This window comes from Paroedura picta, chromosome 10 (assembly GCF_049243985.1).
Source record: "Paroedura picta isolate Pp20150507F chromosome 10, Ppicta_v3.0, whole genome shotgun sequence".
NCBI lineage: Eukaryota > Metazoa > Chordata > Lepidosauria > Squamata > Gekkonidae > Paroedura > Paroedura picta.
In genome coordinates this window covers 53833126-53846625 of record NC_135378.1, presented here as the reverse complement: position 1 = coordinate 53846625, position 13500 = coordinate 53833126, and the positions used below count along the sequence as shown (strand labels likewise).

General features: G+C 38.5%; 1 protein-coding gene across 1 annotated transcript in view; it reads right to left on the bottom strand.

Moving 5' to 3' along the window:
- Positions 1-13500, bottom strand: part of FREM3 (FRAS1 related extracellular matrix 3) — a 79547-nt gene that overhangs the window by 26853 nt on the left and 39194 nt on the right. The window contains exon 6 of the mRNA XM_077300200.1: positions 12554-12805. Coding sequence (XP_077156315.1) covers positions 12554-12805 — 252 coding nt within the window. The remainder of the gene's footprint in view (positions 1-12553; positions 12806-13500) is intronic.

The window sequence follows — 13500 nt, the reverse complement described above, 5'->3', positions numbered from 1 at the left end:
GCACAATGCATATTAGCATGTGTGTGTTTCCACTCACATTCATACTGACTTTTGCAGTTCTTCTCATGCTTTTAAATATATGTAAAAACTAGACAGAGTTAAGTTCAGCCAACTTAACAGCTAACTATGGTTACACAAATGTACCTGAGGGATTGTTCGGTCTTATTGTATTTGAACATTCATATCCTGCCACTCCATACAACTATACCAATACAACATATAGCCATACAACACAGATAAAGGTAAAGGCAAAGGTATCCCCCTGTGCAAGCACTGGGTCATGTCTGACCCTTGGGGTGACGCCCTCTAGCGTTTTCATGGCAGACTCAATACGGGGTGGTTTGCCAGTGCCTTCTCCAGTCATTACTGTTTACCCCCCAGCAAGCTGGGTACTCAACACAGATAATAAATAATAATAAATTAATATAATTAGAAGAGAAAACATTAAATTTCAAAAGAAACAATGAAACACATTAGGTTAACAGGCACTGAGATGATCAAATGTATCTGCAAAACATGAATGACATAGTTGTTAAATTATACAAAATTAAAATTATTTAATATTAAACGACTGTCAAATGAGCAAGTAAGATATGAGACATTAGACATTTACTCATAACTTCATGATCATCTAAGGCTTTTAATTTGTTTATGGAAGGAATTAATTAAATTTAAATTTATTAAATTTATTAACAAACACTGTTGCAAGTAAATCATTCAAAATAAATAACAACATTTATATCCCCCCTAGAAATGAAAATGATTTAATAGGATCATGCCAATCAAAAACATAGAATGAACTGATTTTTAAAAATTCCAATTAACAGAAATGTTGCCAAAATACAGCACTTTATTTTATTATTTATTTTTTTAATTTATTTAGATTTATATACCGCCCTCCCCGAAGGCTCAGGTATATATTTACTATATACATAGTATTTTAAAAGTTTCATCAACCTCAATTCCCCAAAGTGAAAAACTGTCCTTATCCTTTAATAGAGAGTACCCTAAAGGGGTCAGGGAAAAGGTCATAGTTAAAATGGGCTTAAGCAGTCACCTCTTTGTTTTGTGGGAGAGATCACACATCACAAGACTAACTGAGAGTATCACTAATTTAGGAGATTGTGGTACGTTAATTAGCATGGCTTGAGGAAGCAGAATTTCTTCATTACCAAGTTTTTTGCATTTTGCATAACACAATGAGTACATTGCCTTTAGAGTTCATTTTAAAAACATTTATTTTCCATTATATGATGCCATTGGACTCTCAATGTAGCTCATAAAATGTACAGTCATCTACAAAGTATACTTCATTAAATTACTTTATCAATTAAAAAAACATCCTACCGCTCAACCCAACATTTCCAAGACAGGTTTCACATAAAATCAGCCATTAAAATAATTAATATTCAACAATAACAGCAATTAAAATATGTAGTTATACGAGCAACACAGAGACATATATACTAAGAAAAAAACCAAGCCCTACTGTTACACTTAGCAAGAAGCCTATGTGAATAAAAATGTTTTAACGTGGCACTTAATACTGAAAAAGAAGTTCCATAGTCAAGTTGGCTTTGAAGGCCCTTTGAAAGTTGGCAGCGGGGGGGGGGGTGTATCAGAGCATGAGATCTGCATAAAATTCGTAGACAGACTTCCATGGGTGTAACTGTGCTGTAGGGCTTTCAAGGGCATAAACACTATTTTGACTTAGGCTTGGAAGTAGAAACGTTTTAGTGTTGATTGTTGGTGAGACAGGATCACAGTAATTAGAACCCATCAGCAGCCTTTCCACCTCTGGCTAGCTGAAACATCTGAACAATCTTCAGAGTCAGTGCCTACTCAGCATATCTACCATCTATGGCCCGGTCTTTAAATGGAGTAATTGAAAACAACAGTCTCCACAAGACCTGGAGGGTTAGCAAATATCAACTATCTGGGAAAGCAATCCCCCTTAAAAAAAAAAAAAAACTAACAACAGGGAAGAAGGTCCTCCTCTGTGTAGTACTGGCCCTCTCCTATCTTGGAGTGGTGTCAGAATAATTCAGGATCTTGCAGAATGATCTGCCTGATTGAGAAATAGCATTGGCAAGGCTTAGCACTACTAGCAGATACTGCCAAGACAAATTTCTAGGAATAGATCCCCTGTCCTCTCTTTCTCTTATTATACCACTTTTAAATGGACAACATTTCTTCCAGGTATTGCAGTCATTACAGATCAAAATCTGAGCAGCTTCTGGAAGCCCAGTTCTCTCACTAATGAGGAAAAAGAAATTGCTCTTTACATTCACCGAAGACTCATCATATCTTGAAGGACTAAAAGCAATTTCTAATGGCACTTTAGTAGCATATCTGCGATTGCTGTGGCAACATAATGCCAAAATAAAAGTTATGTGTCTATGTGGAGTTATTTTCACAGTGCTGGTGAGAAATCACTTCCAAGGTCATTTCACTGGATTTTTTTGCCTACTTCAAAGTTAGTGAGATTTAGCATTCTTTTTTTTTAGTTAACTATACAATGAAAAATTCATTTTACAATTATACAGATATATAGTCATCCTCATTCTGATAATTAAGGGTATTTAAGTTTTCTTAAGAGGAGATGGAGGCTTCTACTGCCCACTATGCTGTTCCTAAGGATCTACTGACTCTGAGAAACAGAATTGGGTAGGGAGTTAAGTGTATTGCATAGGAAGGGAGCAATCACTGGAAACTGCTGCCCCACAGTTTTCCTTAACTGTGGGGCTGTATACAGGCCACATGCACTACTACTTCCAAACATTGATGATAAGCAGATTGTAGCCCATATTATAAATTGCAGCAAACAGCTGTTGGGATATAAATATGCCCATATTTCTTTTGCTATGCACATATGCTGAGAGGTATTTATGCTGCACGTATTTTTGTTTGTGCATCCTCGGCAATTAAGATCCATGCCATAAAACCATCTTAGAATAAATATATTTATATAAATATATGTAGGCATAGAGCCAGATACTGATCTCATTCTAAGGCTAGTCTCTCACTAGTAACTGCTCCCCAAATTTGTACTGCCATTAACTGTGAAAAATTGTCCATAGGTGGACTATAGACTTTAAACCTAAGAAAACCCCAAACCCAACCAAAATTATCAATTCCACATTATCAGTTATCTGATTTTTAACATGAGCAACATAGACACAATACTGAATTAAGCTTCACATGGAAAATTTTCACATCTCAGTAGCATTGCTGTAGCACTGAAGTATAGCACTGGTGCGTTCTTGATCTAGTGATACAGCACTCAAATAAAAGCACTGGAATAAAGTTTGAGGAGGATCGTCCAGTGAAAAGGGACAGGAAAAAACTGCTGCAATATTGGAAATGCTACAGAGATTTTAAACAGCATACCATAGTGATTTAGAATTGCACAGAGGTGAAAATGAAAGAAAGCAGTTTAACACAATAAAGGCTTAACTACACTTTGCTAACCAGATACAAACAATTTTGTATGAAAACGTAAATAAAATCTGTTAGCAGCCAGTTGCTAAAATGGTTGTGTGTAAAATGACATACAAAAAATCATTAGCAACCAGCTACCAAAACGGATTACAAAGGCAGTCTGAAAGAGGCTGTGCTTTCTTGTATTTCCACTTGCACAAGAGGTCTGGCTAAAGTTGAAGTTTTACACTAGATCCAATTCAGTTTACATAAGACGGAGGGATAGTGCATGAGCGTGAGTACATGTGAATAAAACAAATATCATCATAATCATTCCATATATACCATATATATAAAACACAAGCCATGGTGGCAACAACTCGCCTCTTAAAGCAGTGGCTGCTGGGAGCAGGATCTGTGTGACATCAGTACATGGCCGTGCATCTGCTCGCCAAGGATGCCTGGCTTTGCGTCTGCTCGCCTCCCATAAGCTCCTCCAGTCAAGTGAGCCTGCTTTAGGCAGTGGCAGTTGCACCAGATCAGGAAAGCAGTTATAGACTCCATCAAACAGCTGATCCTCTTGATCAGCTACTTGGTGGCATCTTTCTTCCCCATGCTCTCTTCTGAGGCTGCTAAGAGAGGGAAGGGGGAAGCCTTTAAAACTGATCCCTCTTGCCTCAGAAGACCACACTGCTTAAATTTCAGGTGTCACTGAAGAAACATAGGTTCTATTTACACCTTGTCCAAAGACCATGTCTAACCTTACAGATATACGCAATCTAGATCACAATATGACCCAAGCAGAAAACACCTGTAATATATAATATACCCGCAAAACAAAACAAAATTCCACACCAGAAAATGGAGCTGTGCACTGAATGGGATGCCAAAAATATAAACAGTACTAATTTACCTAATATTTTCTATCTTTGATATCCCTACTTAAAAAAGAATAACATCTTTTAATATGAACTATTTGTTCTGTGTCTACAGACTGCTAAGTTGCTTTCATAAAGTGCCCATTATTCTCCCAGTTCTTATGGTAGCCATGTTGATAACAGAACCAGAGAGATCATAGCTGCATCTAGGGGTGTGCACGAAATCGGGAGGGGGGGGTTATTGGACCTGAATAGATTTTGGTATTTCCGAAAAATCCCAGGTCCAAATATTGGTATGGTATCTGAGGAAGTGTGCATACATATGAAAGCTTATACCTTGAATAAAACTTTTATTAGTCCACAGGAGTTAAACTTTGTTCTTTTAATTAAATCAATTTACTCTTCCCATGTTCTATACATTAAATAAATTAATAAAGACTTGTTTAAAAAGACATGACTAAAGGCCATAAGAACATGACACTAGTAGTCATGCCTCAGTTATTACAAGGATTTAATCACTTGTTTCTGAAATATAATCCATTCTTGTTAGGTGGACCTAAACAATCTTTGAGGTGGAGCCCCCTATTAAGCGGAGGAGAACAGAGGCCTATCTAACATATCTTCTTCTATGAATGGCAATACATAACTTAGTTAAAGCTACATTCCTGATGGAGAAGGAAATATCTTCTTCATTCTTTTTTATACCTCTGCCAAGCAAAAGCAATGCAGAGAACTAGAGCTGCAGAACTAGGCTATGATTCTGCCCTAACTATTCAAGAATGACACTTGATTTTCTTTTTCACATTTTTTCCCACATTTTCAATTTGTTACATAAATGTAAACAAATCAGACTGCTCAACTGAAGTAAAAAGGAATTCTCCCCCTGTACTGGCTCCTTCCAAAACTGGTCCAGACCAGGTGTATTGTCAGTAGAACAGCTCAACTTAACTTATTCCACCTGTGCCATTTTTAGCACAAGCTGTGGAAAACAGGCTACAGGAAATAAGTTCAAGAAGAATAAACATTTTTAAAGGTATTTTTGTTTTGTTGCTAAATAATATTTATTAAAAGATGACCCCATCTTGGTGCCACTAATACTTTGTCAAAAAACCTCCATAACAGAAATGATGGCATAACCAGCAAACAAATCTTTATGTTAAGCACTCAGATGATACCTCTATCACTCAGCTGAATGTGGTCAGCATAGAGCATCTGAACAAGAGCAGTCCGTTTTGTGAGAGATTTGAGAATATATATGTACATTTGCTGGGTTAATTTTAAATACTGATTAAATACTCTCTGCTATATATATTCTAAACTTTCCTTATACTTACAAGGAAATTTAACAACAGACTGAGATATGAGAACAATTAGAGCAAAACAAAACTGCAAAACTCTGAATATTCTGAAGTAATAAAAAAAGCACCTTCATTAAGGGAGATCATTTTTTAAAAACAAATTGCTAACCAATCATTTATTAGTCACTTTACAAATATATTTGTGATTGTCTTAAAATAACTTTAAAGCACTCAAGCTGGAAATTCCTTAAACTCTTATTTATTTACAAACACAAACTGATCTTGAAACCTGTTGTAGCTGCCATGCCATTTAAATAGTCCTGTAAAGACCCATGACAAGATTTCCGCTTCCTTAGAAAATCACAAGTTGTTTTCAAGTTGCCTTCAAAGCTCATTATTGTACAACCAGATCCTTTGTTCAGTTATATATGATGAGACAGCATATTTCTATATAATAGGAAAATGATATAGAACCTAGATTTTACTCATGTATAATCAAGGGCCTATTACAAAACCCATATTGTTCTGCTGCATGTAGAAAGCAAAGATCAAAGCACTGGCTTTTGGTATTGTCTACCTGGCTTATATGGCTTTTCCTTTTTATCTTTATAGAAATGTTAACATTACACATTTCCTGAGATGTTGGTCAGACGTGTGCTGATTACCTTTTGAATTCTTATATTTTAAGTCTTCTCATATATTAGACTAATCATTTGATGGTATTTGACATGAAGCACAAATACTCGTTTAGGCTTCTGTACCTGCAACAGCACTAAAATATTCCTAAATCAGATGAAGAGTACTAGTTGGATTATGTTTCTCAACCTTTTAAAACTTGGCCTTCTATTCGAAATGTAGTCTATCTTTATCCCTCTCCTAGCATCCACCATCTTTTCATATAGCAGTGCATAAAGATCTTAGCACAGCCATAATTGTACTTTCAGCAGCTATGCACCAGGAGCTGAGCAATTTATGGCAAATTCATATGGTTTGCAAGGCAGGTCACTCCATAGAGTTTTTGCCATTGTCTACCTCTGCACAGCAACCCTGGACTTCTTTGCTAGTCTCCATCTAAGTACTAAGTGGAGCTTCTGGGCTCTGATGAGATCCACGTAGCCTGGGCCATCCAAGTCAGGGCTAGGGTAGGGCGCTTTGGGGGGGGGGAGGTGTGGGCCCATGCCTCCTCTCCTCCCCACACCGCAGCGCTGGCTGCTTCAGATGCCGAAGCACCATGGCATCTTTACCCCCTCCTTTCCGTTTCCTATAACCACACTTTTTTTCTCCTGCTTTATATGGGCTCAATTGCCCACCAAATTGAGGGTTTGTTCTCTTTTAAAGACTAACCTCTGAATTTGGTCCCCAGATTCCATCTTAAATTGTGAAGGGGAACTCAAGTGATGCCTATTGTGTAAACCCCCATGAAGAGAGGAATGGCTTATGTATCAATTGCTTGAGGAATGGTTTGAGTATTGTGGCTTCTACCGAGGCTCTCTACACTGTCTGGAAGCATGGGAAGAAAGACTGGTAGGGGACTGTATATCTGCAGAGAGGAATGGGTGATTGCAATGGCATAAAAGGAGAGTCCTGGTAGAGAACAGGCCAAAAGAGACATTCCATTCAGGCAAACTTAGAGAGAGCAAGCACATGAGAAACAGAGCTCTTCAGTAGTTCTAGGCACTGACGCAGGAACACGAACTGAACAATATCATTTCCAGTTCTCCTTGCTGACTTCCTATTCAGAATTTTCATTCTCCTGCTGCTGCCCTAAGCTGTGCCTGCTAGGCTGGAAACAGAAAGAATAAATATGAATATACATGCAAATTAGGTTTCTCCCTCAGTAAAAAGCCTCATTTCTTCCTTCTTGATACCGAAGCAAACTTAATGTTGATTCTTCAGGCAAATTTCATCTGCAAAACATCACATGGACATTTATTCAGCGAAACGTACAGACCACCTTTCAAACAAACAAACAAAAAACAGTTCTTCAGTTGCTGAAAAAATGCTTTCTGGCCAATCAGAACTGTGTATGGAAAGCTGCTCTTATAAACATACATAGCTAGTTCTCCCTGAGGTCAGTCGAAAGAAATCTAAATAAAACTATCCAGAAACAGGCTCCCTGCTCAAATTACAGACACACTCGAGAAACATCTCACATGAGTGACCTCCCTCTACTGCTTGTCTTTCAACAACAATCGTGGCAGACTACTCCCAACATGCCAGAATTTATGCCTAACCCACTTTCTCAAGTCACTCCACTTAGGGATTTAGGTTGTTTTAAAGAAAATAACAAAAGTTAATTATTGAAAGCAATTACATAGCCTCTGTCATTTCCTTTAATTTTCACTTTCTCTCCTATGATGTGAGCCCACATTCAGGGATGCCCTGGTGGAGTCAGGACTCAAATCTTGAGAGTAATTTATACCCATAGCCAGTGGAAAACATCAAGATTCCTTTTTATGCTAGCTCATAGTACAACTATCACCTTTCAATTTTATTTCATTATTTCAAACTCCCTCCATATACACACACACATATATAAGGCTCAACAAAAGCAAACAGATCACTTCTGTCACCAAATAAACATTAGACACTCCAGTCTGGAATTCTCATGTTAATGATCAATAGAGATCTTGGACCTGAATTCTTATGATTTCTAAGGTGCCTACTCAGGACAGATCCAAATATACCGAGCAACATGATATTTCATGAGTCTTAAGATTTCCAGGCAGCTTAATCTGCACCATAAACTTAATTTTGTATTCAAGTTTTTATGATTTCATGTTATTGCTTTCAAATTCTAATACCAGATTTGCAGAAAGGAAATACGATGCATAATTACTTTATTGCTGAGTGAATATCTGATAGGCATCTGATACTGATCTTGTTGAACTATGATTGTCGCTCAGCACATTTTTTCTTAGCCACAAATTCAATGTTTAAATGGTTATCATTGCATTGTATATCTTTCTATAAACACCTGAACATTTGTTAGTGATAACATTCAAATTTATTTCTTCTCCACTGCAAGATTTATAAACACTAGGATGAAGTCAGCCATGATATATAGTTTTGCAATTTTTATTAACAGTGCAGTTTTAAAACATTGATTTATTGGGTTTTGTAAAAAGGAGTTGTGATAAGCACACATTTCAAAACCGAAAAAGCAACATAAATAAAATGTGTAATTAATAATATTTGCTGCATTTTTCTGCATTACAATGCAGATATGCATATTTCTATTGCATTGATAACCTATGCACACATGGTCTCCTATAAGGAATTTGCACAAGCGCAGAATTGCCATTTTTTTCCTATTTGTGTGCCTTCTTAAATGCAAATAAGCAAATGTCAAAATTTTACAGCTAGCATTACTTGCCAAACTTTCCAAATCCAGTCTTCTATACATGGTTTCTAGTAGAATGACCCGCTTTAAATATTTTACCTGCAGTTACCAAGCTCCTGTCTAGTTCTTTGTTTTCATATTTAGATATCTCTCCTGCCATCATTTACAAGAACTGCTTAAGGCATCAATGCTAATTTTTATAATTTATTTCTTCTATTGCTCCTACCACTTCTTTCCAAAAGAGTTTCATAATCCTCACGGCCCCCTCTTGCAGACATTGGCTGTCAGTCTGGTAACTCTAACATGTCAGTTGCATCTGTTTGGTTTTTAAGTCTTACAAGACTCTCAAATGGAGCATCATGTCCAAATCACAGGAAATGATGGTACCGCTGTACTGTGCTCTAGTTCGGCCTCACTTGGAGTACTGTGTTCAGTTTTGGCCACCACAGTTGAAGAGGGGTGTAGACAAACTGGGGTGTGTCCATTTTAAATTTATTCCACATCTTAATTATCCCAAAAATCATCTCTAACAAAATGCAAAACAAGCAGTAAATACTATTCCACATCCCTCCCCACTGACAGGCCACTGATGGATACAGTCTTCCACGTCCTCCAATCAGATGGCCACTGGCTGCAATCACCTGTAAATAAGGCATCCTCAAGAGCAGGGGTAGTCAACCTGTGGTCCTCCAGATGTCCATGGACTACAATTCCCATGAGCCTCTGCCAACATTTGCTGGCAGGGACTCATGGGAATTGTAGTCCATGGACATCTGGAGGACCACAGGTTGACTACCCCTGCTCAAGAGGTTATTTCATACAGAAGGGAAACAGGCAACCACAGGTCTTTATTATTCCCTTCTCCAAGGTGAAGCCCCCCAGCTGAGATAGCACAGGATCCCAGTGAAAACAACAGCCAGCAATGAGTTGCGAGTGTCTTGGCAAACTCTTCTTTCTCATGTTCCTAATCATTGTTTATTACCTGACTTATTAGATGCCTGACATGAGCCTAAGTATAAACATGCCTACTGATGCTGACATATCTGAAAGCAAGCCAGGTATTTTCTATTTCAGAGAAGAACAGGTCGCCCTCATAGTCACACACATGCACGTACTATTTTTAAAATTATTTTTTAAACTCCTGCTTTAAGCATTAACATGCATAGCACATGTATGAATTGCTGCCATCGAAATAAAAGAAAAAAAATTACTAAGCACCTAACCATCATTTAGGCAAGGACAGTGCTGAGAGCCCCTCACCACCACATAAATAGCTGCAGTGGGAATTCTGTTAAGAGAAGGAAATGTTCCATCAGTATAACAAGCCATACAATTCTACAAGACGTCTTGAGTTAAAGCACCATTTTTAAACAAGTACATGAAGTCGACAAGAGAGAAGCTCACGTCTCCTTCAATCTTCCTAAGTGTTTAAAAAGAACTTCTTAGCAGTGCCATCTTAATCAGTAAAACGCAAATGCTTGCATAGCTTTTATTACATCTACATACCCAAGGGGGCTCTCGGGATTTGATAGTGCAGGTTGGGTGGGGAGAAGTTCTCTGCCCTGTACCTCCTTGCCCATTACCTGCCCACTGCTATCAAAACGGCTACTTCCAGTGATAGATGTTATTTGGCTTCTCATACCTAACTCATAAACCACCCCTGAAGTTCGGCTTTAAAAGGGGGATAAAATGTAAGAAGTTTTTAAATTCTGTTCAAACATCATGTAGTGTCACTGGAACACCCTGCAATTTCTTGCACTCCAGAGATTCCCGTCGAACAAAATCGTGTTCAGAATACAGTGGTTTACAACACATTTGTACATTGTTTCCCCAAAAGATACAGTAACAAGCAGCTTCATTTTCTGAAAGGCTTTCCCCTGTCCAACAAAACACTGCGACACAGCAACTGGTTAATGGGGCTGTTCCCATGCTTAAGAGTGTGCACTAATGAAATCTAAGAGAGACAGCTCTGCTCAAGTCAGACAAGCAGACTCTCCTGACGCCAAATCAAATTGAGATAAGAAACATAGTATGGAACAGTGGTTAATGTGCCATTAATGCCTTTAGTTCGGAGACTAGAACACAGCATGGGAAGCAACTCTGTCCATTGTTGCCAAGTGGACTTCTTTCAGGAACTTAAAAAAAAAGACCAAAAACCTGGCCTTTAAAATCTGGGGAAGAAAATAACTCTCTTCTTTTCACAATGGCTTAATTCCCTCTTTATTCTCCTTTCCTGTTAGCAAAAAGGGATAAAGAAGGAAGGATGTCATGCAAGTAAAAAGTATAATGGCTTTTAAACAAGTTCTGTCTAGTTAAAAGGCCATTATGACTTGATTAACTTTACTCTTTTGGGATTTCTGTGGGCAGTTCTCTTCCTTTCTCTGCCCAGGAAAACAAAATATTATCTTTCGGCCTATTCGTTTACTTGTGTCTGTCCTGCATTCTTGAACTTCAAAAGAGCATTCAAGCAGCATTTGACTGAAATGTTATTTTCTGATTCAAAGTAAAATCATTATTTAACTCAAACAAATACATTTTGTAGGTAAACAGAAAGTCAGCCCCAAACTATTTATTACTAAAGGAAGCTGAAACTTAAAAAAAAATCTTTCATTTTGAATTTGAAATTGTAATATATTTACAATATTAGAGGGTGCTGAAACATAGGGAATGGACCTGTTAAAGAAAGTCATGGACCTTTCCCTTTTTTAAAAGATGGAATGTAAGATCTTACAATTTAAGTAGCACCCAATTTTTAATGGACCCTACTAAGTTTCTGAGGGGTGCTGATCCTTATTTTAACCACTAGACATGACAGAGAGCATCCTATATAGGTGGCTAACAAAAAGTACACAAACCCATTATTTTTAACAAATTAAATGCAAAGACTTCTTTAACAAGCAGAATCAGTTCTGTCATATGTGCTGGTACCTTAGCAACACCTATTACAAAACTCATTAATGACTGTGAGTTAATAAATTCTTTATCCACATACTTTGTCCACAAAAGTTAATTTTTGCCCAACATGCAAATACAAGTCAACGTTAAAAAATTAACACAACAGTCCTATGCAGAAACCCATTGATTTAACTGGGCTTAGACATGCACCAAGTTCCACTTATGGTCTTCACAAGACTTAAGAGCAAACTACACCTGATTTCTACTTGCATATAGCTTGGTTATTTTATTATTATTATTATTTTACAAAACACAGCTGCTTAGTCTGCAATCACTAGTGGAAGACTAGCACAGGGAACCTTGCTTCTTCACCACTTCCTTTTGTGCTGTTTTTTGGAGACTTTGGAGGTGGAGCCAGGAGTGAACGGTATTTGGGGTGGGGAAGGACTTCACTGGAGTATAATGCTATGGAGTCCACCCTCCAAAGTAGCCATTTTCTCCAGGAAAACTGATCTCTTAGTTTGGAGATGAGCTGGAATTCCAGGGGGTCTCAGGTCCCACTTGGGGACTGGCATCCTAAATTTGGATCATTAAAAATGTATATAATGTAGAAATAGACTATGTATAAAGGGGGGAAAACCACAACCTGACATTTTAATCATGCAAAACTCTCTCATGCAACAAAATAAGAAGCATTTCACATGATTTTACCTACTCACCATCATCTGTGTCTGCCAGAATGATCACTTTGGTGCTGGGGAATTCTGCTCCGATTTGTCCACCCATTGGCATACTTAAGGTGACATTGAAAGTTTCATCTTCTTCATAAAGTGAATCATCAATAATGATGACACGACAGGTTTTCTCTGTCTCGTCCTTATCGAAGCGAATGAGGCTCATGTGGTCTTCAGGGCGAGAGATATAGTCAGAATAAGACAAGACAGTAGAGGGAACTGTACCAGTTGCAGAGCCTAAAATTGGGGTGGGAGAAGAGAAGAAATCAGTGGTGGAGGGGAGAAGCAGAATTTCACGGCAGATCTTTTAATATGGCACTTTAGTATCAAAAGATTTTTTGGGGTTGCTGCCCTCTCATCTGCAAGTTTTAAAAAATTCCTATTATGAGCCCAGAAAACCTATTTCCTGAATTCCCAACAGGCCTGTAGCCATAGGTGAGTTGGTAGGGGCAGTGCCCCTCCTAATATTTGCCCTGCCCACAAAGCACCCATCCACTAGTCTCATAGTTGTGTCAGCGATGAGCAACCAATGGCTATAGGAGTTGGTAGCAGAGGTGGAGGGGCCGGGCAGGTAGGGTGTGGCATGATGGTAGTGCTGGTGAGCATGTGAGTGCAAGGCAGGCACCAACGAGTGCAGATAATCCAGCAGGTAGTGGGCACCTGCCAGGCCTGCTGCTGAGCTGTAGCCAGGTACTGTGAGGAGTTACTGAAGAAGCAGCTGCAGCAGCTGGGGCAGCAACTGGGGTGGCAGTGGCTGCTATTGCTGCGCATGATCATAATCTGAGTCCCCATGCCCTGGCCCGGCTTGCATCTCACACATCCACCACCTTTGAGCAAGCAGTTTCACTGGCTCCAAGTGGAAACTGGCAACAGGGCTCAAGCACCTTTGGGGGGGGGGAAGGGAGGAGAAAGGGGCCTTGTGTCCTGGGGGA